This window comes from Cyprinus carpio, chromosome A11 (genome assembly GCF_018340385.1).
Source record: "Cyprinus carpio isolate SPL01 chromosome A11, ASM1834038v1, whole genome shotgun sequence".
NCBI classification, from domain to species: Eukaryota; Metazoa; Chordata; class Actinopteri; order Cypriniformes; family Cyprinidae; genus Cyprinus; species Cyprinus carpio.
The window spans coordinates 14,603,603-14,628,118 of NC_056582.1; the positions used below are offsets into that span (position 1 = coordinate 14,603,603).

The 24,516-nt window shown below is 39.7% G+C and overlaps 1 protein-coding gene across 1 annotated transcript in view; it reads right to left on the reverse strand.

Moving 5' to 3' along the window:
* Positions 1-521: 521 nt before the first annotated feature.
* The window catches only part of LOC109074762 (ski oncogene-like), a 29,780-nt gene continuing 5,785 nt past the window's right edge, over positions 522-24,516 (reverse strand). The window contains exons 2-7 of the mRNA XM_042766431.1: positions 4,316-4,429; positions 3,641-3,735; positions 3,228-3,502; positions 2,863-3,134; positions 2,045-2,275; positions 522-1,833 (exon numbers count right to left, since the gene is read on the reverse strand). Coding sequence (XP_042622365.1) covers positions 1,612-1,833; positions 2,045-2,275; positions 2,863-3,134; positions 3,228-3,502; positions 3,641-3,735; positions 4,316-4,429 — 1,209 coding nt within the window. The 3' untranslated portion in view covers positions 522-1,611. The remainder of the gene's footprint in view (positions 1,834-2,044; positions 2,276-2,862; positions 3,135-3,227; positions 3,503-3,640; positions 3,736-4,315; positions 4,430-24,516) is intronic.

Sequence of the window (24,516 nt, forward strand, 5' to 3'; positions counted from 1 at the left end):
CTGAACACAATGCCCATCTCTAGTGTGATGCATGAAAACATGAAAAGGTTAAAACTGACATAGGCAAGCATACAGATCTCGTTATATAGAGGGGGAAGTAAAAATGTACCCAGAATAAATAGAGCGATGGAGAACTTAGCATATGTATTACTGCAGGTTTATTCGAGACAGGGGTAATGGAGATAAAAGATCATTAGAAATTCAGCAAATACTCTTTACAGTTTATCAGTCACATTTCTGATTTATCCACCACAAATTCAGAATGTGAAACTTTGCTTTGGTAATTATATAAAGTGATTTCCAAAGGGGCTGAATTTATTCAGAAATATAATGATCTAAGATTTTTTTTGTTAATATTATATAAGGATTTTATACAGTAAATGCCCTCTAGTTGAAAATATGATAGGAGAAATTCATTTTTGTGTTACATTATTTCATACATACAGTCTATTGGTTTGGAGCAAAAACATTTAGAGTGAAGTATAAAGCAATCTATCATACCTACATATTAAAAAAACATATATGTATGAAAACTTCTTTATTCAATACTTGGTGTCCGAGATCTGAAAAAAACAGAGGGCTTCAAATACACAATACAACTCTCTTTTCTTAAAAGTGCAATTCTTTTTTTTTTTTTGGTAGAAAGTAAAAAAATATATATCCTTATTTTCTATATAAGTAGAAATGTTATTTTGATTAACAGCATTTTTAACCTTAACTGAGCCCTAAAACCAGTGACTAAAAATGGATGTTTGTCACTAGAGCATAATTATGATTCTGAGGAAGAAAAAAATTATAATAATAATAATTTCACCATCAAAAAAAAAAGCATGGAGTGATCTATATCATGTCCTGTGCTGTAGTGTTAATTTGGACTGCGAAAACTGGTAATTATTGAAGTATAATACTTGATATTGAAGTTCAGGAAAGAGGGTTGGATTCAGCCCATATTGATCGTTGCCAATACTATAGGGTTTTAAGTACATGGTAATTAAAAATACTAAGATAAAAAGCTCATTTGAATGTAGGTTTATAATAAAGCTTTGCTGCACCAAAGCACTGTCGCTCATGCAAATTATTTCAATACAACAGTGAAAAAAGGTCAAATAAAAGCGAGCAGAATATTGTAATGACAATACTTGTGTACTATGTAGAACTCTGGCTTGTAACACTTTCTAGTTTACAGAGTATCAGCGGCACTAGCAGGTTGTTCACCTGCTACTGTCAATGTATTGTGAATAGAAAACATGTTCGTTTCCCAAATATTATTCAAGTATCTTTGCAAAAAATTTAAATAGCTTATAACAAAAAATCCTTAGCTTAGCTTGAAGTAGCTAACTGAAGGAGAGTCAGTTACATGCGAGGCCACCGTCTCTGAGCGTCCTCCTCTCGAGGAGCGACCAAACTTCTTTCCAGTTACTTGAGTTCATGATTTATGGTTACTGTTTCCATTTTGGTAAACATACACTGTAAAACGCTTGTTTTTCATTACCATTCTCCTGTGCTCCAGTACTTTGTCCACAAATGTGTTGGCTTTAGAGGCATCCTCTACTCGTCCTCAAATCAAAGTCTTCAACTACAGCCATACACTGAACACGTAACTCTAAATGTTTAAGATACATCTTCCTCTCTCATTTCTTTCTTCTCTCCCTCAGTTGGTTGTGTGTTTGTGATGGCGTGTCCCTCCGTCTCTGCTTTGTGGCCCAGCTGTTCCTGGAGCTCTTTGACGACCTTCTCCAGGTTGTTCCGGGCGTCCCGCTCCTTCAGCAGGTCCTCTCTTAACTGCTCGCGGTCCACTTCTGCTTGCTGGAGCTTTGTCTGCAGATCTTCAATCTGATAGAGTAAAAAAGAGATGATGAAGTGGAGCAAATTTTATGCACATCTCATTTGCTGTCGTTATAATTTATTATATACAATGGGGTCCAAAATGTGAAACCACTAGTGAAAACAGCCATTAAAACACTAATCGGCCAGGACACAGTGTAACTTTACCTTCTGTACTTGGCTGTGCTAAAACACACCAACAGGATGTGCCAAATCTCACCTGTGAGGAATACTTGGCCCTCAGACGTCCTGCCTCACAGCCCTTATCGCACACATGGAGCTGCCTCTCTCTATCCAGCTCCCTCTTCAGCCTGCCGCAGGACTCGTTGGCGTCTCGCACCTTCTTCTCACTCTCCACACGGAGGCGCTCAATCTCCTTCCTCAGGTTCCGCTTTGCTTCAATGGCCTCCCTCAGCCTGCCCTTCTTAGTCACCCTGACAAACTCCAGCTCCTGTTAAAGACAGTCAGTATTATTCAATGGTAACACATTAATCTGACACCTTGTGTACAAAGCAATTTGCTCAGACATTGTTACAAATGTGCTTATTTGATCATGCAGAACAGTGTTATTTTAGTATTATTTATGTTCTATTGTGGTATTTTATTCATATTTTGAATTAGCTTGTATTTTTGTGTGTTTTAAATGTAAATTTTTATTTTAAATTGATTTCATAATGTTGTTACATGTTTTTATTGTATTTATTTTTAACATGTATTTGGCTTTAGTTTATTAATTTTCAGTTTCAGTATCAATTTTTTGTATTGAACAATCATAATTTATTTTATTTTAGCTTTATTTCAATTACATGACAAAATTTTAATTTTGGGGTGGAGTATCCCTTTAACAATAACACTGGTGCAGAACATTCTAAATTTAAAATATTTAGAACTATTCTAAAAATAAAATTTTGAATAATTTGAGTATTTAAATCTAATATTTTGTCCTTTATTTTAAGTCATTGTTTCGTTTGAAATTAAAAACAAAATTCTTCAAATTATATTTAGAATTTTCAGACTTTTGGACCTCGCAGTAAGTACCTGCTGAAGGCTTCGTTTGGCTTCCAGTGCAGCGGCTAGTTTCTCCTCTTGCTTCACACTCATGCGGATGATCTCCTTTAGGAATTTCTCTCTAGCCTCCTTAGAGCTAAGGTCACTGCAGAGTGTCTGCTTGAGGACTTCCAGCTCAGAGCAAGGGACCGCCCCTAGTCTCACCCTCTCATCATGCACCTCTGCAGTGCTGTAAGCATTGAGGTTCATCTCCCCAATGCCATAGGTAAAGGGAGGGGACATCAAGGAACGGGGGGCACGAACTAGAATCAGAAAATAATACACCAGTAAAAAAAAGTTGCCAGATATTGCAAATGTTTTTCCATTAGCCATTATGTTTTATTTTTACATCCTACCTTTGCTACAGTTGTCAACCTCAATTTCTGCATCCGAGTCCTCATTCTCCAGAGGATGCTGTCTGCCTGCTGCAGTGGGCAGGGAGGCCTCAGCCACCGGCTGTGATTGTCTTTCTACAGAGGCCCACCTCTTTCTTGGCCTTGAGCTCTCTGTCTTGCCTGTGTTGTAGCTCTCAGTGGGCTGAGAGAAACATTGTGGTGGCTGCTCATTATTTTTAAATGTGGCAAGAGACACATTTGGGACTACCAGGCTGTCTTGTCCTTTAGCAAGCGATCTGGATGTCAGGGAAAAATGAGATGTTAATTGAAATGTATTGCACAGTGGAGATGATGCTTAAATTTCTTATGGTGAATCATTAATGTATTAATGCTATAATCACATTAACGGTCAAATGGTAGTTCTTGTGAAATACCTCTCATATGTGTGGCTAGGTGTCTCTTGCTCAGCAAAAAGAACTCTGGGAGACCAGGGCCTGAAGGCTGAAGGTCTTTGCTTGAACTTAAGATCCTAAATAGAAAAAATTAAGAGGATTACATTAGGGATGCAATATATAAAGTTAATCTTTAATAATAATAATAATTTAATCTTTATCTCAAATCCCAGAATAAATAGAAACTTTTCATATTGTATTTCATACTGTATTATAATGTTGTGATGCCTAAATTCACTTGGTGCTTTTAAAATTACTGATTATATTTTTAGTGTTAAAAAAAAAAAAAAAGATTTAGTGTAGATTTTTAATATTAGTGCACCCCTAACTTCAATATCTATGACTACATGATAAAATAACCATAATAATCAACACTAATAACACTAATAAATTCACAATCCAGAGGGCTAAAATAGCTCTAAATATATATAACTAAATAATTAAAAATAATAGAATAAAAAAATATATAAAATATAAGTCATAATATATATATATATATATATATATATATATATATATATATATATATAATGCTTAAAATTAAAAGTCTTTAAAAAAAAATCTTAAAAAAAAAACACAAAATATGAAAGAGGAACATCTCTATCACTATGAGGATAATGTAATTCATAAAGAAAACAGTAAGTCAATAAAACCAACCTTATTTGCAGATGCAGCCAGAGACTGTAGCCAATCAGCTTGCTTTGCTTTATCCACTGATGGGGATCTAGAGCGGTCATGTTTGGACTTTTTGGAGGGAATGGGACTGTATGCCTGTAAAATAAAAAGAAGGCAAAAGAAAACAGTCTGTGAGATGAAATAACACCCTGTGAAGGCAAGACACCAGCACTGAGGTACAGCTTTGACCATGTAGGTGTCAAACCGACTTACAGCTCTCTGCAAATATCTGAGAGAAATCAGAGGTAAATTTAGCATCAGTACAAACAAAAACCAAACACTACAGGTATTCATGCAACTAAAAAGTGTTCCTAAAAAAAAGGATGACAGCGAGTAAATCCTCCCCTTTGCCCTCAGGTTTCAGCTTGTCGGGTCCAGGATGTGTTTACCTTTGCCGTACCAATGACCTGCCCAAACCTGTGCCTTTCTGACTCAAGTTCAGGAATTTAAAACACCCCCGTTACCAGAGCATCCTGACAGCTGGAGTTAGTGTGAAAGTTAGGTGAGGATAAAGTCAGGTAGAGGTGCTGATACAAAAATGGTTCACAATGAATGAGAAACGTGGTGTTTTTAGGTGAAAAACACCACATGGGTGAGAATTATGACTGGATAAATAAGCTCAGGGACTGCGGCTTTAACAGAAACAGTCTTTGAATATAATGCGACACAAGGGGGAGATGTCGGGCTGGATTTTGTCTCATACCTGCTACAGTAACAGCAATCTTGTAGTACACATTATTTAGCATTCGCTCTATGTGCCAATCTATAATACTATAATACTAATAATAAGAATTCTAATAATAAAGCCTAACTGTTATCACAAAGCGTGGGTGCATGTTATGTGATTGGGGCTGTTTGGAGCTCATTCCTTCAATGCGGATCTGCCTCAGACGCAAATACATACATGCCTCCATGTCTAGTTTATGTCCAGTGGGTAACGTGGGCCTTGGAGCCGAGAAACACACACGCAAGGAACACACAAAGCACACACTTATTTTCTGAGAGTACAGAATGGAGTAGCGCAGACCAATTCATGATCAAGAACTCTTCAGCCTGAGTGTAGTGCTGTGAGAGGAGCCTCTTACCGATTCAATACACTTTCTGAATGAATAAATAGGCACAGAATGACAGAGGATGTGTAAACTTCTAATGTAGAAAATAGTAGAAATTAGAAATAATAGAAAGAAATATATCTATAAGTTTTTTTAAAGCTAGAGAGCCACTTCTTAAAGCATATCACAGAGTAGTGAGACCGTTGCAACTGACTGACTCCTTCACTGAACCGCGAATGTCGTCTGCTGTTGTCTAAATAAAATGGTATTTACAAGTGAACACACATAATCATATCAGTTCTTCTGTAATAAATGGTATTCTAAAAAAACTATTCAAATATTTTACTAAAGTATTATTGGTTATTTTAGAAAATAGGGTAAAAGCAATTGGGAAACACAATAATTGACAGGTTTTTGTCTTCTCTTTCAATATGACAAACCTCTGAAAATGATTCAGAGCATGATTGTACTGTGATTGTTCGCATTAATCAAGAACCAGTGGCTCTCCAGTATTTATTTATTTATTTTTATTTAAAAAAAGTCTGGGGGCCTGCCTGCCTTGCGCAAAGGGAAGCACTGTTTTTTCCCCCTTCAAAAAATGCAGATGGGAAAAGTCAAAACATGACTCAAGTGTTGAACAACCACCGCATATCCAACATAAAACGTCTGTCTGTGTTTGTTCCTTTCCTGAGGTCTGAAGTTCCAGGAAGACCAGGGCATCCCAGACATAATAGTCTTTGACTGTGCACCCTCCCAGACACCACAAGAGAGCCGCTGATATAATGTCCGCTGATCTGAAATCAGGGCAGCTGTGACACGGCACTCGCTCACAACCACATCAAACGTGTGGTCTTGTGACACACATGCAGGGCAGACTATCAAACAGCTGGGCAAAACCACACAAACAAAGTTTTTATAAAACTTAAAATAAGTTTTTATAAAACTTAAAAGAAGCATTGCGTTAGCAGACTTGAAGTTTTTATAAAACATAAAAGAAGCATTGCGAACCCACAACAAAAGGTTGTGGGTTCGATTCCCAGGGAACACATGTTAGGTAAAAAATGTATAGTCTGAATGCACTGTAAGTCACTTTGGATAAAAGCGTCTGCTAAATGCATAAATATAAATGTGAGAAAATGAAAAAAGAACTAACAAGGGCTCCATTAATGACGGAGTGCGTGAGTGACTGAAAGAGTGAGTGAGTGAGGGCCACATTTCCTTTCTGTAGCTTGCTTTGGCTGATGGCCCTGTGGGAACCTGGAGCGTCTGGTTCCTGAATGTGAGTGGGTGGGTTCGAGGAGCAGGACCACAGAGGAAACACAAAGCTGCAGGAATGTATACTTGAAGGCCAAGTACGGCTTACTCTTAAAGTGGCCATTCAATCCTATGCCCTTTCAACTGCCTATTGTGCAAGATTTCTTTGAAGGCAGGTTATAAAGGAGTGCTTTACGGCAAACATGAGGCTGAACTTACACAGATGAAACGTGCATGTTTGCGCAGACATAACCAATGACCAATGAATAACGGATAAATAGTAAATGGCATTTATTAAAATTATATACCATTTAGTTTCAAATTACAAATAAGAACACAACTAATAATTTATAATGCTATTTAGATATTACAACTTGATAATATGTTATTAATCCACAAGAGGTTCTTTATAGTGGAAAAAAAGATTTTTTAAATGTTCTTCACACTAAAAATAAATAAATAAAAATGTTCCTTTAAGAACCTTTATTTTTAAGAGTCTACCAATATATCATGCATCACTACTTTGCTGGTACTGACTGGGCTGGTACTGATTTGTCCAATATATGCAGATGTCCCAAACAAATATTGTTTAACACTTTGGAATGCATTGCTCCATCCAAGAGCCATGGGTGCATGATGTCATAAACTGGATTGGATAACATCTGACCACTTTGCTTCTGATTTCAGAATGACTAATGAAGCAAATATCGACTTCCACTTGCATTCGTTGCGATACACCATCCGGTGTGTTCATGGGAGATGGTGCAATGCTCCAAATTGTTGATAATACTTGGAAGCCAAACAAGTGGAATTGCATCTGCCGTGAAACAAAAATTGTCTGCTCAATTGAACTTACTCGAGCAACTAACATCTTCACAATAATGCGCTACGCCGCCTGAAAGAACTGTAGTGGTGATGGTGCACAGCAACCAGGCACAACAAGTTTCCTATTACAGCTTTTCTTTCCCCCCATGGAAATCCTGCATGTAATCCCCAGATCTGTGTGTGCTTTGGCGCACTCTGCCAAAGTCAAGGACAAAACTGGTGAAGCACACTTGGGTAAAAGTTTTGAGACTTGCTGGAGACCGGCGCTCTGATTTGAGGAGGCTTCTGGAAGACCATACAGGATGAAAGTGTCTATATAAAAGAGTATGTGTGAGAGAGAAAGGATAAGGTAATGCCAGCTGTCCTCAAGCTAGTGCAAGTGCTATGGAGGGTCTCACAATTCATATTAAGCTTGGCTGTCACCAGGTGTCAGCTGGCAGATCGTCGCTATTTGAAAATGTCCCCAGTTTTTCCACTTTCAGTGCAGAGAAAGAAAAAAAAAGGCCTCATGTTTTCCTTCTAGTCCATCCTCTTCCAGAAGCCTTTCCAGAACTCAGATAGGGAGCCTTAGGGAAAACCAATCTTGATTGGATTGTGTTAAATAGCCTTTGGACTGGAGTTTTGCTGCTGTCTGAGCTGAAGATGGAACAGACTTTTGAGGTAAAGGCGGAGCGTAATGCATTATCCTGCTCTGAGAGTGATGGAGGAATCCATCTGCTTCAATATGCCATATTCCAGCAGGCACATAAGGGTATGGTCTCATCGGACGCTTAAGTCCTCTACTAAGTAGTCCACCTTCAGACTGTAAATAAAAAGTATCCCCAAACTCATACATACAACAGCTATACTCAAATTTTACTCAAATACTCAAATGGATTGCATTCATGTGTTTAAATTGATCAAACATCTTGTGAAGAGTAATGCTTACAACTGAGGCGGAGAAAAGACACCCCACAAGGCACACATATATTCACACAATGCCTTTCTGCTTCTCTTCACATTTAGAACAGTAATAATGCAGGAACATGCAAACCAGGAAGCCTGAGGGGAAGATGGGAAAAAGAAAATCCATTACTGTCAACGTCTGTAGAAACTTTGAACACTCACAACTAAAGATTATTACTCTCAGTGCAGCTAATCTGTGTCTGTTAGAATGTTTTCAGTTTTTTTGTGGGAATGGGATAGATTGTTTTGAGGGAAGAAAAGCTGTATAGGTTTACAGTGGGGTTCAGATGTATAAGACCACACTTACAATCTGGGATTTTTTACATTGAAGTAGGGAAATAAACAGAAATTAAACAAAAAAATGGTACATAACGTAAAAAAGGGCACTAGTTCTATGCTGCAAATTGTGACATTGATCACGTAATATCTTTTTACAGTTGGTCAGATGTTGTGCTTCTACTGATGGACAAAATGCTTTTTGGATCATTCTTTAAATCTTATGAGAGAACAAAAATCAAAAATAGATCAAATATGAACCAATTTGATTTTAATTAAATCCAACTTTACAAATTGTACTGATAATATAATTTGTAATGAAATGCTTGCATTAAATCAGAAAAATAATTTTCACTAGTGGTTTCAGACTTTTGGTCCCAACTGCGTATTATGGTTTTAAGACATCTTGAGACAAATTTCCCACAACATTCGCCGTGCTGGTCGTGCCTCAATTTTAATATGTGTGCTTTAGTTCTAATGCTAATGCACAAGCGGTTAAGTGCAGAAAGACGATTAAAGTCTCACTGAATCGCCACTTCACCATACCAACACGAGGGCTCAAAATAAAGAGGGTCATAATATCACATGTCAGGTAGAAGAGCTTCAAGGCAGCCACAAGCCCCTGAACCAACACTAAGTGGAAGAGTGATATTCCCGCCCTTTCTATCAGCCGTTTCTAGCTGTCTCAATGTGCAGAGGGTGGAATAGCTGGCCGGCTTTGGCTCTCGTGCCTGAGTGATTGACTGAGCAGATGGGGCTTGAGTTCCTCCAGTGAGAGTGTGGACGTCTGTTAGCAGCTGTGCGTCTCACTGAAGAGCCCCTCCTGTCTCTGCTAACAGCTAGCTAAATCTCTTGCCTGATGCAATGAAATCACAGAAACTAAAGCAAAAATGTTAATAGCGAGAGCAATCCCCCCCCCCCCCCCCCAAAAAAAAAGAAATCTGATAAATGTTTAAAAGGACACACACTAAAGAAATATTCGCCACATACATGGAATGCTACCAATGCATTATTTTTGCACTTGTACGTAATGCTCCAGCCGGCGATCAATCAGTTAAATGTTATCAGTTATCATAACAGTTAAACAGGGCAGGACACACAGGTTATGTATTTTGTCAGGGAGCTGCTTCGGTCTGTCAGACACTGAATACTCAATCACTCCCTCCCTCCAGCAACACCTAACCCTCACACACCCAGGCACTTCAGAATGCTCCTGGAAGAACACTCCAAAGCTCATACTTCACTGTGTACGGAGGACTTATGGCAATAATTAATGGTAACAATTTGCAAATAACAAAAAATAAGGTGCAGTGCTGGGTTTATTTGGAAGGGTGATAAGGGAGTGAATGCCAAGGGGAGGTCAGGAGGTGTCAGGGTACAGAGAGGCTGCTGAAGTTGTAAAAGCTCCCGCTGGGAAGCGGCAGGGTGAAGTTAGGGTCAGTGCTTAGGATCTCAACGATACCACAGCACCTTCACTGTGTCTGCCCTGGGATAGGGGAGGGGTAGTGTACTGGTAATTGGCTCAAGAGAGGCTATAAATCTATCTGAAATTTACTGCTTCCAACCACCCTTCGGCATTCTTAACCCCTGACGCAGTCTCAACACTGATGATCGACAACACAGGGATGCTGTAAAGACGGTGCAGACATCCTCCGTGCAACTCCAAGCGCTAGCACAATAGCGTGCAACCATTTAGGACGGAGACTATAACTTGACCTTCCGGAGTGTGTCCATTTAAGGCTATGGCTAATCACTGCAAGTGGACCTACAGTAATGAAAAACATGCCAGTTTTCTGTGAAACGCTCTCAGGGCCCGTGCATTTGCGAGCAAAGCAGAAATGGGGAGGGGGCCCTATAATTAAGGTTTGATATACAGCCAAGGCTGGGAATGGATTATTTTAGTTTGTTCTGCTTTTTACAGTTACTTTGAAAGCCCAATGTTCCCCCAGCATTTGTCCAAACAAATATAAGTGCGGCAGAATGGAGGTGGAAGTGCTAATGGATGTCGTAGAATGACAGGAAGTATTAGAGACAAGAGAAGAAAAACAGAGGTTTGTATGGTAGAAGGAAAAATAAAAAAATTGGGGGGCGAAAAAGAGCTAACCGCTGAGTAAAACTGCCCAGAACTCCGTAATTGAGCGATTTTCCAAAGTACAAGACACACAAGGTTGAAATTCGGTGTTATTACAGCATTGTGTAAAGCGGCGTCACATCTGTACATGGAAACCTTGCATTTTGGAAAAATCCCTTTTCCATTTTTCCATGAAGTTGTATCTACATCAACATGGAACACATTCAGCACAGTTTAATAAAGCAGATGATTACATAAAGACATTAAAAGGGAAACAGAAGGGCTCATTCCTCCAATAAAGCAGTAAAGGAGGACGCTTACTCTTTCAGGACAGGAAACTTAATGGTGGGAAAAAACAATGCATCCTACAAATAAAAGCTTGGATGGTGTCTGGTTTCAGTCAGTTTTTGTTTTGAATGTCTTGTCAAAAGATACAGATTTGATGCATGAAATCTTCCATGAAACTAAAAGGTTTGAATGCATGGAAAAAAATTAAAATTCTGTCATCATTCACTCACATGACTTACTTTCTTCTGAAGAACACAAAATAAGATATTTTGGTAACCAAACCATTTTGGTGACCATTTAAATTGTAAAAATCCTGTAAATTTATTTTTCCTGGACCATTTTCATTTTAAAGCACTCCTCTGAATCTGAAAGGGCCAATGTTTTTCTCCATAGCAACTGCAAAACATCTTGAGATCGGCTCTGACTCCACTCTAGGGCGTTCAAAGATCAGACCCTCTCCTAGCCCTGCTTCTGCGGCTAACATTAGCCAGGCAGTCTTCTGGACACGTTTTAAAAGGACCCCCACAGCTGACATCCATTAAACATGTTCTTTTGCTAGCATTCCGCTCCCATAAAGCCTGTGAAGTACCTTAATTTGAACCAAAATGTGGATAATCTGGTGTTTCTTAACATGTGCCAAAACGGCTGATGGTTAGAGTATCTTCCCAGTGAGTCAGCACCAGCTCAGGTCTGACACATGAGAGAGAATGAAGATACAGGCCAGTATGTTATATAAATGTCTCCTGAGTCTGCTGTGTGTATGTTCCGGAGTTTTGAGGACACACTGCTCTATGCGTTAATTTGTTTAGTCTGATCTGGTCAGAAGGATTAGGGCCCGGTGCTCCTGTTCTGAGCCCTGCCTCAAAAGAGGGCCTAGGGTTTGCATGTAATCTCCCAGCTTTCCCAGCACCAATCCACACTGGCCATGTGGCCTGTCCACTAACAGCTGAGGGACATTTGTCAGTCTGTGTCTGTTCATATGTTTGTACTGCGTTCTATACCTTATAAGACCATATGCTACAACATTTACGATGCATATGCACTGATATAAAAATATTTTATAGAAATTAAATTACAAAATTAAAAAAAACTCACTGGTTTGAGTTTTCTGTATTTTAAGCAATTCATTTGAAGTAAGCTTTTTGTAATGTCACAATTTGACTCACAAAATGTAAGCTTTCATTTTTTAAATCATTTAGAAATAACAATAAATCAGTATTATTAAATTTTATCTTTATTGATTATTGACAGCTTTTTAAATTGAGCCCTGATAAGTAATTGTAATTGTATTATATCAACATGTAATTGTAGTAACTTTTATAAAGATCACCTTCAAATAAGCTGAGAGAAATACTTTATAATAAGGTTAAATCTGTTAAACAATTTATATTTATAAATTAAGATATGCCATAAAAATAGTTAATTGTTAGTTCATTATACCAAATGCAATAACAAATGTCAGCCAATTGAATTTTATAGCAAAGTGTTACCATTAATTCTTAAAAAGACTGGAAGATTCCTTTTAAAAATGCTAGTGTGTGTGCTGCGTTACTGTATAAGGCCATGGTGAATTGGCAGCCAGTAAACGCATGCGCGCACACACGTATACCCACACAGCGAGCCTGAGAGAAGGAGAGTACAGCGTGAACAGACACCAGTATGGCAGGGAGGAGAGGCTCTGCTCAGGAACTCAATAATAACTTTCAGCAGTCTAGCCAGGAGGCTGGAGGCCCAGACTGCGGCTGTTCTATCCTCTAGCACTCCCCCCTCCACAGCCCTGGGCTCCTCCCTCTGCCCTGGCCTGTGTCTGCTCCACAGGACTAATGCATTTTGCAGACAGCCTAGAGACTTAACGAGACATAAAACACATTTTTCCTCCCTGAATCACTGCTGTTGATGTAACCACTAACTCAGAACAGAGATCATTATTTCCAGCCATTTATTTGAAATCTCCCGCTCTTGCTCTCATTCTTATTACTCTTTTCCTCTCTTGGAACTTAGGAGACCTCGACATGACATGAAAGTGAGGGAGAGACGGCCTGAAATATGTTAAGAGCCTCTCAATAAATGTCGGGCCAAATCCTCGAACCGCACCACCCTCCACCCTAAGAATGTGTCTTTGATGTGCAACTCACCAGCCTGGAGAAACTCTTGTCAAGTGCAATCAGAGGTCCTGGCATCAAATACATTTGATGTCATTATTATGATAATTATAAGGGGCAAATCCAATAGGCATGATCAGACAGCGCTGGAACAGAGCAGATCCAGCTGTTGGGAGTTGGGATGTACACTTCTGCCCGTAAATCAACAGAGATTACATTACTACTGTCTGCCGGGCAGGGAATAATGATGGATCTGAATGCTAAATGCATCAGTCTGAGAGACAAAAGCTGTGTGCGGGATTCATAGTGAAGTGGGAAGTGCCGTCTCTCTCCAGCAGAACCCCATTCAGGAAACGCTGGCGCTGTAAATATGGTAAATTTAGTTTTGCATGTGCACTAACATGCTTTAGGATTCACCACATTTTCAGGGACTGAGATAGAGTGGCTTACAGTAAAGGGACTGTTCACACAAAAAAGAAATCGTTTACTCACCCAATCTGTAGGACTTTTTTCTTTTGTTAAACACAAAATAAAATATTTTAAAAAAATGTGGTCAATACAGTGAATGTCCCCATTGACTTTCATTGCATGGACTGCAACAATTGAAAACTTTATCAAAATATTATTTATCATATTTATCCAAATATGATTAATATTTTATATATTTTCTTATGTTGTCTCCAGAAGAAAGTCAGTCATACAGGTTTAAAATGACACAAGGGTGAGTAAATGTCAGAATTTTCTTTGTTGTGTGAATTATCCTTTTAAAAAAGCCCCTCAAATCAAGGTCTCACCTGCTCAAAGCAGGCGTCTAAGGATTTGAGCAGATTTAACCACAAATGTCTAACACAGTGTCTACCATCTGAGCTGTGAGACAGCACGGAGCCAGGCGCCCTAGTGAAGTAGAGCAGAATACCACAGCCAGGAAATAATTAAAAATTCAATGGGCTTGAGTGACACAGAAACCTTCAAGGGCGTGCCTGCCAAACACAGTTTTTACTCTTCCACTGTCAGCATTTTTCGCCCTCCAAAGAGGATGCTGAAACAAGTGGGGGCCATAAAGAGACTGGAAACTCAACCACGCTGAGAAACACTAGATGGAAATGAGACCGGAAACAAAAACAAGGCCAAGAAGTTGGAAGAAGGTCACTGTGCTTCTGACTGGATTTCTTAATGAAAAAAATACAGGATCAAATTTGTCTTTTAACAACCTCTCAGTTTGATTCAGTCCCTCTCTGTTAACTGATATTTACGAGAGGGCATTGTTACTTGAGCTGCTGAAGGTGTTAAAGTTGGTTCAGCCTCTGTGGAGGGTATAATTTCTAAAGGAATCCAGACTTGATCAGACCTGAAAAGCCCAATGAGCAAAGCACACAAGATAGGATTGTACAACGGTAGAATACCAAGACAGGAATTTAGGCAGCATGCATGAATTCCAAAATATTTTTTTTTTGTTTCATGACCTTTCGAAATGATTGTAGAAACATAATATACATGAATAATAATGCTATTTTGAATTGAGACCAAGAAAAAGATTATATATTTTTTTTAATTACTTCTGTCTCATTGTTATTCTGTTCCGTGTCAGTGGGGCTGTTTGGAGTTTCAGATGAATCGATGAGGCACATGATGACGCATATCGACACAAAACTCATTCGTTGACTCACCAGGGTCCAACTTCTCACCATCTGTGTGAATCAGTCTGCTGTCCTGCCTTGTAAAATTCTCTCCGTGGACAGACACATGCAAAAGATGCCTGCATAAAACCCACTTCCCACCAAATAAAGCTCCAAGGTATTTTTAAAGGGGAGAAAGGCAATGAACTTCTGACCTGCAATAGAGGGCTGTGGAGGAAGCTGAGGAGCTCAGGGGCATCCAGAGTGCCTTGCCATGTCTCACCCTGTAAGGCCATAAAAACTCCTAAAACTCCAACTTCCAAGACTTTTATGGATGCCAGATGGTGGGGGAGTCTGTGTGCCCCTGGACCCCTTGTCTCTGGACTTGTCTCCAGCTCTAGTAAAACCAGCTGACCTCGGCAAACTGACATTCACTCTCTTTCTACAGTAGCTATATATCTAGCAGAATAGCTATCTGTCTCATCTATTGATTTAAATATCTATCTGAATATCTATATCTATTTGAATTTCTATTTTTATTTAATATCTGCTGAATTTATTCTTTGAGCATCTGTCTGTCTGTCTCAAATTCTTTCTTCACTGCCCTCATCCAGGTCAAAGGAAGTTTACAAGTGGAAGATCACCACAAAAAAAAAAAAAAAAAAATTAATTCAATCAATAATATTCTCTGCTAGTTATCAATTCAAGACATTAGCTGCCTCCCCAACCCCTGATAAAAAACAAAACAACTGTCATCAGCTCCACCCTCTTACCTCAGCTGCTATTTTATTTTCTTTGGTGATAGGAGGCTTGTGTTGTTGTGTATGTCCTGTAATTCAACCTGACCTCCCAACAACCCCGGCCAGGGGCTTCCAGGACCATTAGGGGTGCTGGGACTGTGGGCAGTTCAAGTGATAGAGGTTAACACTCTCCTCATTGAGGCTAAGTTTACACGAAACAATGTAGTCAAAAACAGAAAAGTTTTTCCCCTTGTGTTTTTAAGAAATATCACGTATACATAACAACGTTTTCAAAACGATTTGTGTTTACACATATCCGCAAAAACTGCCAAAAATGCTGTATTACGTATGCCAGGCCAGTAGTTGGTGCTGTCACCTGGTTAGTAAACAGTACCTGTTGCCGTGTGTATATGATGCGTCTCCGCTGTTGGTTGTAATATTGGTGAAGTAAATCCACACTTTGCTGAAGAAGCGTTAGCAAACTCTTGAGCAGCAACAACAGTACCATGTACTCCGCCATTGTTGTGTGTTTGTTCGCGCTTATCTTTAAAATTGACACGTACTGTGCAGGACATCACCGTTTTCAAAGATTCCTGTTTTGGGTGTTTACAATGAAACGACAACAGTGGCGCTTTCAAAAACTTGCACTTTGAAACCCGTTTTCAAAAATATGCATTTTCAGTCCCCAAAACGCCGTTGTCGTGTAAACGAACAGGCACAACGCATAAAACGTTTCCTGTTTTTTCCCAACCTTTAAGACAAGTCAGCGGTTTAGAAAGTAAAATAAGCGGGATGAGAAATAAGTATTTTTAAGAGTGACAACAGAAGGGCCAAACTCTTTCTGATCTAACAGGGTTTGATACAAGCATTTGACCAGTTTAATCAGCAACATCTGACTGAAGGCAGCCGAAGAGACTCATTATCCATGCATTCTTGAAAATCCCCTTGGGTTTTAATATGCATAAATATGATTACCAACACCATGTGCCCTCAGCCTGATCCCTAATCTTCTTTCTAATTTCTTCAACTGTTTGAGCTTAAGTCACTTTCATATTTTTACAGGCTAGCACTCATTTAGCGTCTCTCTCCACTATGGACAGAAAACTCCATATTCATGAGAAGCTTTAATTGAAAGAAGGGAGGTGAGCCCTAAATTTGCATTTGTGTCAGCCAGCAGGGACAAATACAGCTTCAGCACATTTTCTTCATATTCTCTGGTGGAAAAGAAGGAGAGAGATGTGAAAGGAGGAGAGGAAGAAAGAAGAGTGAGATTACAGACACTGAACTGGTGGTGCTAAGAAGAACAGAAATCATACATAAAGGCCAGTGTGAATCTCTTATCTAAATAAAGACACAATCCTTCCAAAAGACACCTCTTTGGCCCATTTTAAGTAAAAATCAGACAGGGAGGTTGTTTGCATTCCAGGAAACGTCTCCCACTTTCTGCATATGCAGCACTTGGTTTCCTTGCTGAATGCTGAACACTTTAGCGGCCACAGCTGTCTCAGGTTTTTACAGTGAGGCCTTCTGCAAGCAAAACGCAGCCAAGGCTTGTCAGGAATTTCAATGAAAATACAGTGTTATAAATGACCTTGAAAAACCAGTTTTAAAAAAAATAACGACGGTGGGGAGGCGAAAAACATACTTCGAAATCTGCTCTTGGTGGGTTTCTCTCATGAAACGTTTCATTAGTGCTCCATACATCTCAGAGTTGTTTTTTTCTGTGGTACATATGTGATTTTCAGACCAAAATTTTGGATGAAGACAACTTACATTTCTGAATAGCCAAGAACAGCCTTGTTAACAGACACTGGTAAATAAAAAAAAAAAAGCATAAAAAAATTGAGCCCCACTAAAGTGGCCTGTAACAACCCCTCCTAGCTGTGCATGTCCCTGGCAGTTCCCCTCATAAGGTTTCACTTTCCTCATAGGATGAGAATGACCTCAGCACAGTAAAAGCAGACAAGGACTGCTCACCAGATGTGAGAGGAGAAAACTTAAGAGAGGAGGGAATGCAGAAGAAAGAGAGAGTGCGAGGAAGAGAGACGGAGAGAGTGCAAAAAACATTTGCCTGAAGAATTTACTGCCAACCCCAGAGGAGTCCTTTGATTAAGGCTTCAAGTGGAGTTGCAGGGGTTTCTGGGACATCTCAGGAACACTTATCCAGTTGTGGGGCTGGTTAAGTGAAGAAAGAGACAGTGACAGCCAGAAAGAGAGAGTTTGGTAGAAAACTTATTCCCAACCTAACTCCCCATTGTACCTCCAAACCAACAGGTTCGGCCTCAAACATGCAACCCCCCTATAAGCAAATGCCGGTGTCATTTTACACCCCTGCGCACCTGCCAGGCACACAAAGGGCCACTTCCTCCCTCTGTCTCTGGCCAAGGCCCCTGATCCCATTTAATACAGCCTGCACCACAACAAAGGGAGATAAATTAGGGAGAAGACTTGATGATAGGGTGACTAATCCATTTGGAAAGACTAATTCTATCAGAGGCCCGTACAGTTAGGACCAGCTAAAATGTGTGAATTGAGCAGCACGTGTAGCCGCAGATTTTCCAGTGACTGTTTGCGCAGAAATGCCTTCATGGCTATTTTACTGCAGTCGTATTTCATGCTTGCAGGGTTTGACCCAGACATTTCTTTCCTATCATACCCATCTAAGTTTTTATATGTATGTCCTGTGGTATGAACTTACATAAGACTCCAGATAGAGCTAAACCTTTTTTTTTGTTCGTAGCCAGGACCTGCAGAAAAAAAAGAAAGAAAAAAAAAAACATGGCAAAAAATGGACAGTGTGTCCACATGCGTGCATATGGATGTAAACTTGATCAAAAGTGACATTAAAAACATTTTTATATTTCAAACAAATGCTGTTGAACTTTCTATTTATCTAAAAATACTGAAAAAAAAGAACATCAATAAGTACGACTGTTTTCAACATTTATGGTAAGTAATGTTTCTTGAATATTAGAATAATTTCTGAAGGATCCTGTAACATTGAAGAGTAATGGCTGCTGAAAATTCAACTTTGCCATCACAGGAATACAATGCATTTAAACCATATTAAAATATAAAAAAGTTATTTTAAATTGTACTATTTCTTAATATTACTGTTTTTTTTTATTATAAAAACTGCATTAAAAATATTAAGAAATCATAACAACCACTGTATGTTTTTATATAATGTGTATTTATTCTAATATATTATACATCATATTAAATTATATAATTATTTTTAAAATTAATTCAAAAGAAGTGTACAGAAAAAAGACCTTGGATAGCTCACATGGCAACTGGTTATGAATCTATCACCTCCGCTGTGCATGCTGAGCGAATCTTTTACAAACTGACTTCACGTCTACCACACATCAAAGCTCTGTGCTTCAGTCCAGTCACACCGCAATCTCACATTCCTCACTTCATTCACACTCAGCCTCGTCAGCCTTTTTGAAAGAGAGGTTATAAGCTATATTCTGTCCTCTTTGACCACAATAGCTGGTCCCCAATTTAAGACACAGGCCTGATAATAGCTAGGTCATTATGGGATCAGAAGCTCCCTATTTCAGGCTGCTCTGCTCTGGCCTGACCGGGCTCAGGCTGCCCAGGTCTGTGGTCACTGGTGAACTATAAATAAAAGCAGACACTGGGTACAAGCATGCTATCACATTGCCCTACAAGCCAGAGGGAGAGAGAGAGAGAAAGAGAGAGAGAGAGAGAGAGAGAGAGAGAAAAGACAGACAGACAGACAGAGAGAGAGATAGAAAAACAACAGACAGACAGAAAGAAACAATAAAAAAACAAAAAGGAGAGAGAAAGAAGCCAAGGCAGAGCACAACTGAGTAATTGAGGGTGACATGTCTGTAACAACACATCAGGCTGTTTGAATAAACCCCTTTCCTAAGAGAAATGGAGAGAATAGAGAAAGAGACAGAAGCGATGGAACAGATGCTTGGAATTAGAGTAGCCAGTGAGGGGGTGTCATCTGCAAAAAAAAGGAAAGTGGCAGCAGTTTTGGTACTGGATAAATAGTCCCACACAACCTCGCTGTGCTTTATAGAGCGAGGAGGCAGCCGTGCAGAATGCGTTTGATATGGGCTCTCGCTCCAGGCCTCGCCGTCGCATTGCTAAAGGCTCAAATAGCAGAAATTTAGTACGTGTTTAACAGCACACCATTTCTTTGTGCTTCGCTAGCATTTAATACCTGATCTCCAGTGCCACGCAGAAATCTGGCACACACTCAAACCACTGGGGGTCTGCTTGTTGGTGGCACTGAGGAACATAGAAGAACGAGTGTCCTTCTCCCTTCTGTATCCTTTCTACTGTCATTTTTATTTTTTTTATTCATTGGATTTGATTACCGTTTAACCATCAGAACATTTTTTTTTCCAGTTGATGAATGAGAAAAACACTGACAGTCAATCAGTATCCACTGGATCTAACATTTAAAGAGGCAGACAACAAAAGAGCAGCGCATGCTTATAATAAACAGAACATTATCTTCCATTGCTGTGGATGCTAATATAGTTATTGTTATAGTTATCTTTACAGCTAGAGTTCTTGGTGTGAACAGGCCTTTTTATATTTATGGTAAATGTTTTGAAGCTTAAAACTTTCAGTACTCTGGTTGTGACTGCATGAAAAATAATGATAACATGAGGGCAAGTAAGTGATGAGAGAATTTATTATTTTCAGGTAAACTATCCCTTCAAGTAACTGTAGATTCACTGCATGTATTATGTAGTCAATTTGCTGAAAAGGGAACATTTTTAAATAGATTATTTTTACTGACTAAACCTGTTACTTCATAGCATTAGCTTTAGAAAGACGCAGTACAATAAATAACAATACATTTGATATTATATATAAAAGCAAAATAACTTTCCGTTTCTGAGAACGCCATCTTGCCGAGCGTTCCAGAAGCATTTCTGAAACACCATGTTGTGGTGGACCATCGCAGCGAGTGGAAAATGGAGGCCTTGCCAGCTGTCTGAGGGCTGGAGGAGTGAATCAGCCTTTCTGGAAAAATCTGAATGTGCCTCATAACCCAAAGCCTCAAACACAGATAGGGCAAATGCAGGAAAACCTCCATCCTTGCACCAAGAGAGCTGGAGAGAGAGAGACAGACTCACACTAATCCGAAGCCAAGAGGCATAGGGAAATGGAGGTTATGGATCAGGTCATCTTGACATCATGATTACTTTTTTTTTTTTTGCAAGGCTGGGACAGAGCCTTGTATTCCTCAATAACACAATCACTACGAGAAGGCCTGGATATGAGTGTTGCAGAGACTTGTTTGTGTATGTGTGTGAGAGAGGAAGACAGGCAGAGTGAGCAGTGCGTGAGCGAGCATGAGAGAGCTGGCACGCTCTCCTCAGCCCACCAGCCAGGAAGCATCAAGTTCTTATTTAGCACAGGAAGAGCAGCTTTGCTTAGCAACTACACTGACTCTCCAATCACAGAAGTTTTCTGAATAATGCTGCTTGGACGTGGAGCGAGAGCCGTCTGCGTGCCTCTGAGGAGTGAACGAGAGGCCACGGGCTGCTTAAAAACACAAAATCCCTCTTTACATAAAAGGCCCAGACTGCTCACGTAAAAAAAAGGAGCTTTTTTTCCTTAGCCTAGAAAAGAAGCAACTTTAACTGTGTGGTTTAGAAAACTCAGCCCGCTCATAATTTAATTAACAGGAACAGTTTACCTAAAAGTATAAATTCATTATTTACTCATGTTGTTGCAAACCCATAGGACTTTCATGCTTCCATGAAACATAAACAGAGAAAAATCGGAATAATGTGCAATTACAATGAATGGGGACTGGCGCTTTCAAGCTTAAAAAGGATGCAAGGCATCATGAAAACGGTCCGTTCCACTTACACACTATATTCCAAGCATTTTAAAATTCCAGCTTTACAAGGGAAATGGACCAAAACTTATGTTGCGCTTACTGAAGTGCTTACTACTAATTTTCCTTTCCAGTGAGCTATTCGTTGGAACTCTGTGTCAGGACCAGATCAGACTAATTCACAAAAGAAGAAGAACTCAGATTGGTTTTGCAAGAAAAAAAACTAAAACAACAACAACAACAAAAAAAAAAAAACAACAACAACTGGCTACTTCACTCATGAACAAGGGCAAGGGCCGACAGTGAGATTTTTAGTGAATTCCGACTTACAGATGGGTCTGTTTTATACACAAAGGTATCGAATGACTTTAGAAGACCTGAAATAAGTACAAGAGTCGTATGGTTTTAATGTTACTTCTGTGGTGCTTTTTTACCATTATGAAGTTTGGCAGACCCATTCAATTATTATACTGTAAAGAATGGCCAGGATATTCAAAATTTCACCTTTTATGCTCAACAGAAGAAAGTTCGTTTGGAAAGACATGAGGGTGAGTAAATAATGGAGAATTTCATTTTTATTCCCTTTAAGGCCTCAGATGGAAGCAGAGATTGGACAGGAAACAATGAGGGGGGAGCAAGTTTGGAAAACAGAGTAAGCGGATGGATTTGAACACTTCACCTACACAGCACAATAAGTCACGTGCACTAACTTGACAACAGCTCTTGACATTAACTGCTACTATTTATAGTATAAAATGATTTGAAACATTTTAAGACATAAAACTCATTTTAATTATGCATGGCAAAAATATTCATTCTTCCTCATCGATGCAGAATACCAATTCATGACGTGCACGGATGTGACCAAGCAACAGTTGTACATGTGCACTAAACAATGCTTTAAAAAAAAAAAAAAAAAATCAACTTCATTTGAGATCCACGAGCTTATCCTCATGGTAGCTTTGGGGGCGGTCAGTGGGAGGTTTGTAGGCGAGAGCAACATGCCAGTTTGTCATATGGCACACGCACACAGACTGAAGCTGCATCATCCCACAGACAGACCCTGAGGAAACATTTTTACCACACAGTCCTCACCCTTCTCCGAGCAGTTCTAACAGAAGTCGACAGCTGTAGGAAGTAAATTCACTCAAGCATGTCTCAGAATGCCAGATTCTTTCAGCAGTAGTTTAGTATGATGTATTTGTGTAAAATGTAATTTTAAATAATCACTGTAAGCAAGACACAATGGGTTGTTTGGATTCCTCACCATTTCTTTTGGCTGAAATAAAACTGGTGCATATTTGTAATTCAACCACATTCAGATCAGGAATACACTCCTTTAATATTCCAAATTTGTCCTGGCTGGCCAAGAATTAATTGAAATTCCAAGTAGATTAAATAAAAATGCATCCTCCAGCTCATGAGGATGGATCAGGGAGGGAATACGAAGTCGTACAAGGGCGTGCATCTAAGGGCGAGAGATACAACACTATCTAAAGCTAAAGCACTAAAGCTACATTTAAGCCATTTCCATCGGAATGAAACTTTGACCGAGTGGACTTCGCAGAGCAGTTACGGATTAGTGAACTTGCAAGGGGCTCAATTAAGGCACTTGGTTTCTTGCACAGTGGCAGCTGTGTACTTCAGGATTTTCCATCTCCAGAACAGATGGGTTGCCATATTAATCATGAAGTTGATGATCGCTATTGACTAAGGGGCCTGATCTGAGAAACTGATCATAAAACACCACCACCATCATTCTGCCATCTGTTCCCACAGACGGGTGGAAGTGCCAGCCTGCGCAACTCTAAACCTTAACTGATGCCGTCATCAGACATCATACAGAGTTACTCACAAAACAGACGTCTGATTTAGTGACATTCATGGTTAACTGCATCCCGATTAAAAATCTATATTTCTGTGGTACCAAATCAACACTACACCACTTCCTTGGAACACAAAATGAGAAAAATCTAAATGTGCAATTAGAATGCATGGGGACCAGAGCTTTCAAGCTTAAAATGGATGCAAAAGCACCATAAAAGCATCATGAAAACAGTCCATTCAACTAATGCACTATATTCCAAGTTTTCTGATGGGAACAGTTTACTGATAATTCTTCACTTCGAGTCGATTACTTAAATTTGAGAACAAGATCAGTCTAATTCACAAAAGAACATTGCTTCATTCATGAACCCTGCAGGGAGGGCAAGGGTGAATATTGAGATTTTTTTAGTGAACTGCAACTTACATTTCAGTCTGTTCTTCACACAAAAGTATCAAATGACTTTGGAAGACTTGAAAAATAGTGCAAGAGTTTATGGACCAATCATGCAGACTTGCTCACAAAACAGACGCCTAATTTAATGACATTCATGGTTACATTACATTACTCTGACAATGAACATTATTGTGGCACCAAATCAAGAGAATACCACAGTGGATGCATTTCATGTTGGCAGCAGACACAGACAAAAGCCTACAGACTAATTACCATGGAGGCATTGGTCGTGCAGCGTACACCAAAACAAAGCCAGAGACACAATAAGAGGTGATGGCTTGAGTAACAAAGCTATCCGAAACAAAAGAGGCGGCAGGTCTTCACCCCAGCATCAGCCAGTGGAGAGCTCCAGCTGATGCCCTTTAAACAAGAGGTCACACGGCAGAGAATAGAGGTGCCCTGAGAGCCTCTGCCCACCCCCTCACCTCCATCCCTCCAGGGAGGGGATGAGACAGCATCTCTTGGGGACTGTTAAGTCATCAAGCCGCCCTTGTAAATTTCAGCCACTCGGAGAATAGGCATCAGAAAGCGGATTTTGACTATTTTGGCTAAGTCAAACCCATGGTAGCCAGTGTTGTTTGAGCATCTGATTCTGAGCAGCAGGGGTTGTTTGCCGACTGCTGTGATGTGGTATGGACTTTGGATGACTTGGCCTGACTGCGCTGGATGAATAAGTAGCACTTGCTTTGTTTGGGTGAAGGGGGGGTGGGACAAGCGGATGGAATTGTTGGCAGTCTGGATGCAGAGCAAGGGGCAGTGCGGCTGGTGGGACGCAGTGTGGGCCACAACGGCGAGGTCAGCAGACAGATGGGAATGGAAATGAGTAGGCCGTGTGCTCATTTTAATCTTTTCCCCACAGCTGATCCAGCCATTATAAATGCAAACTCGCGT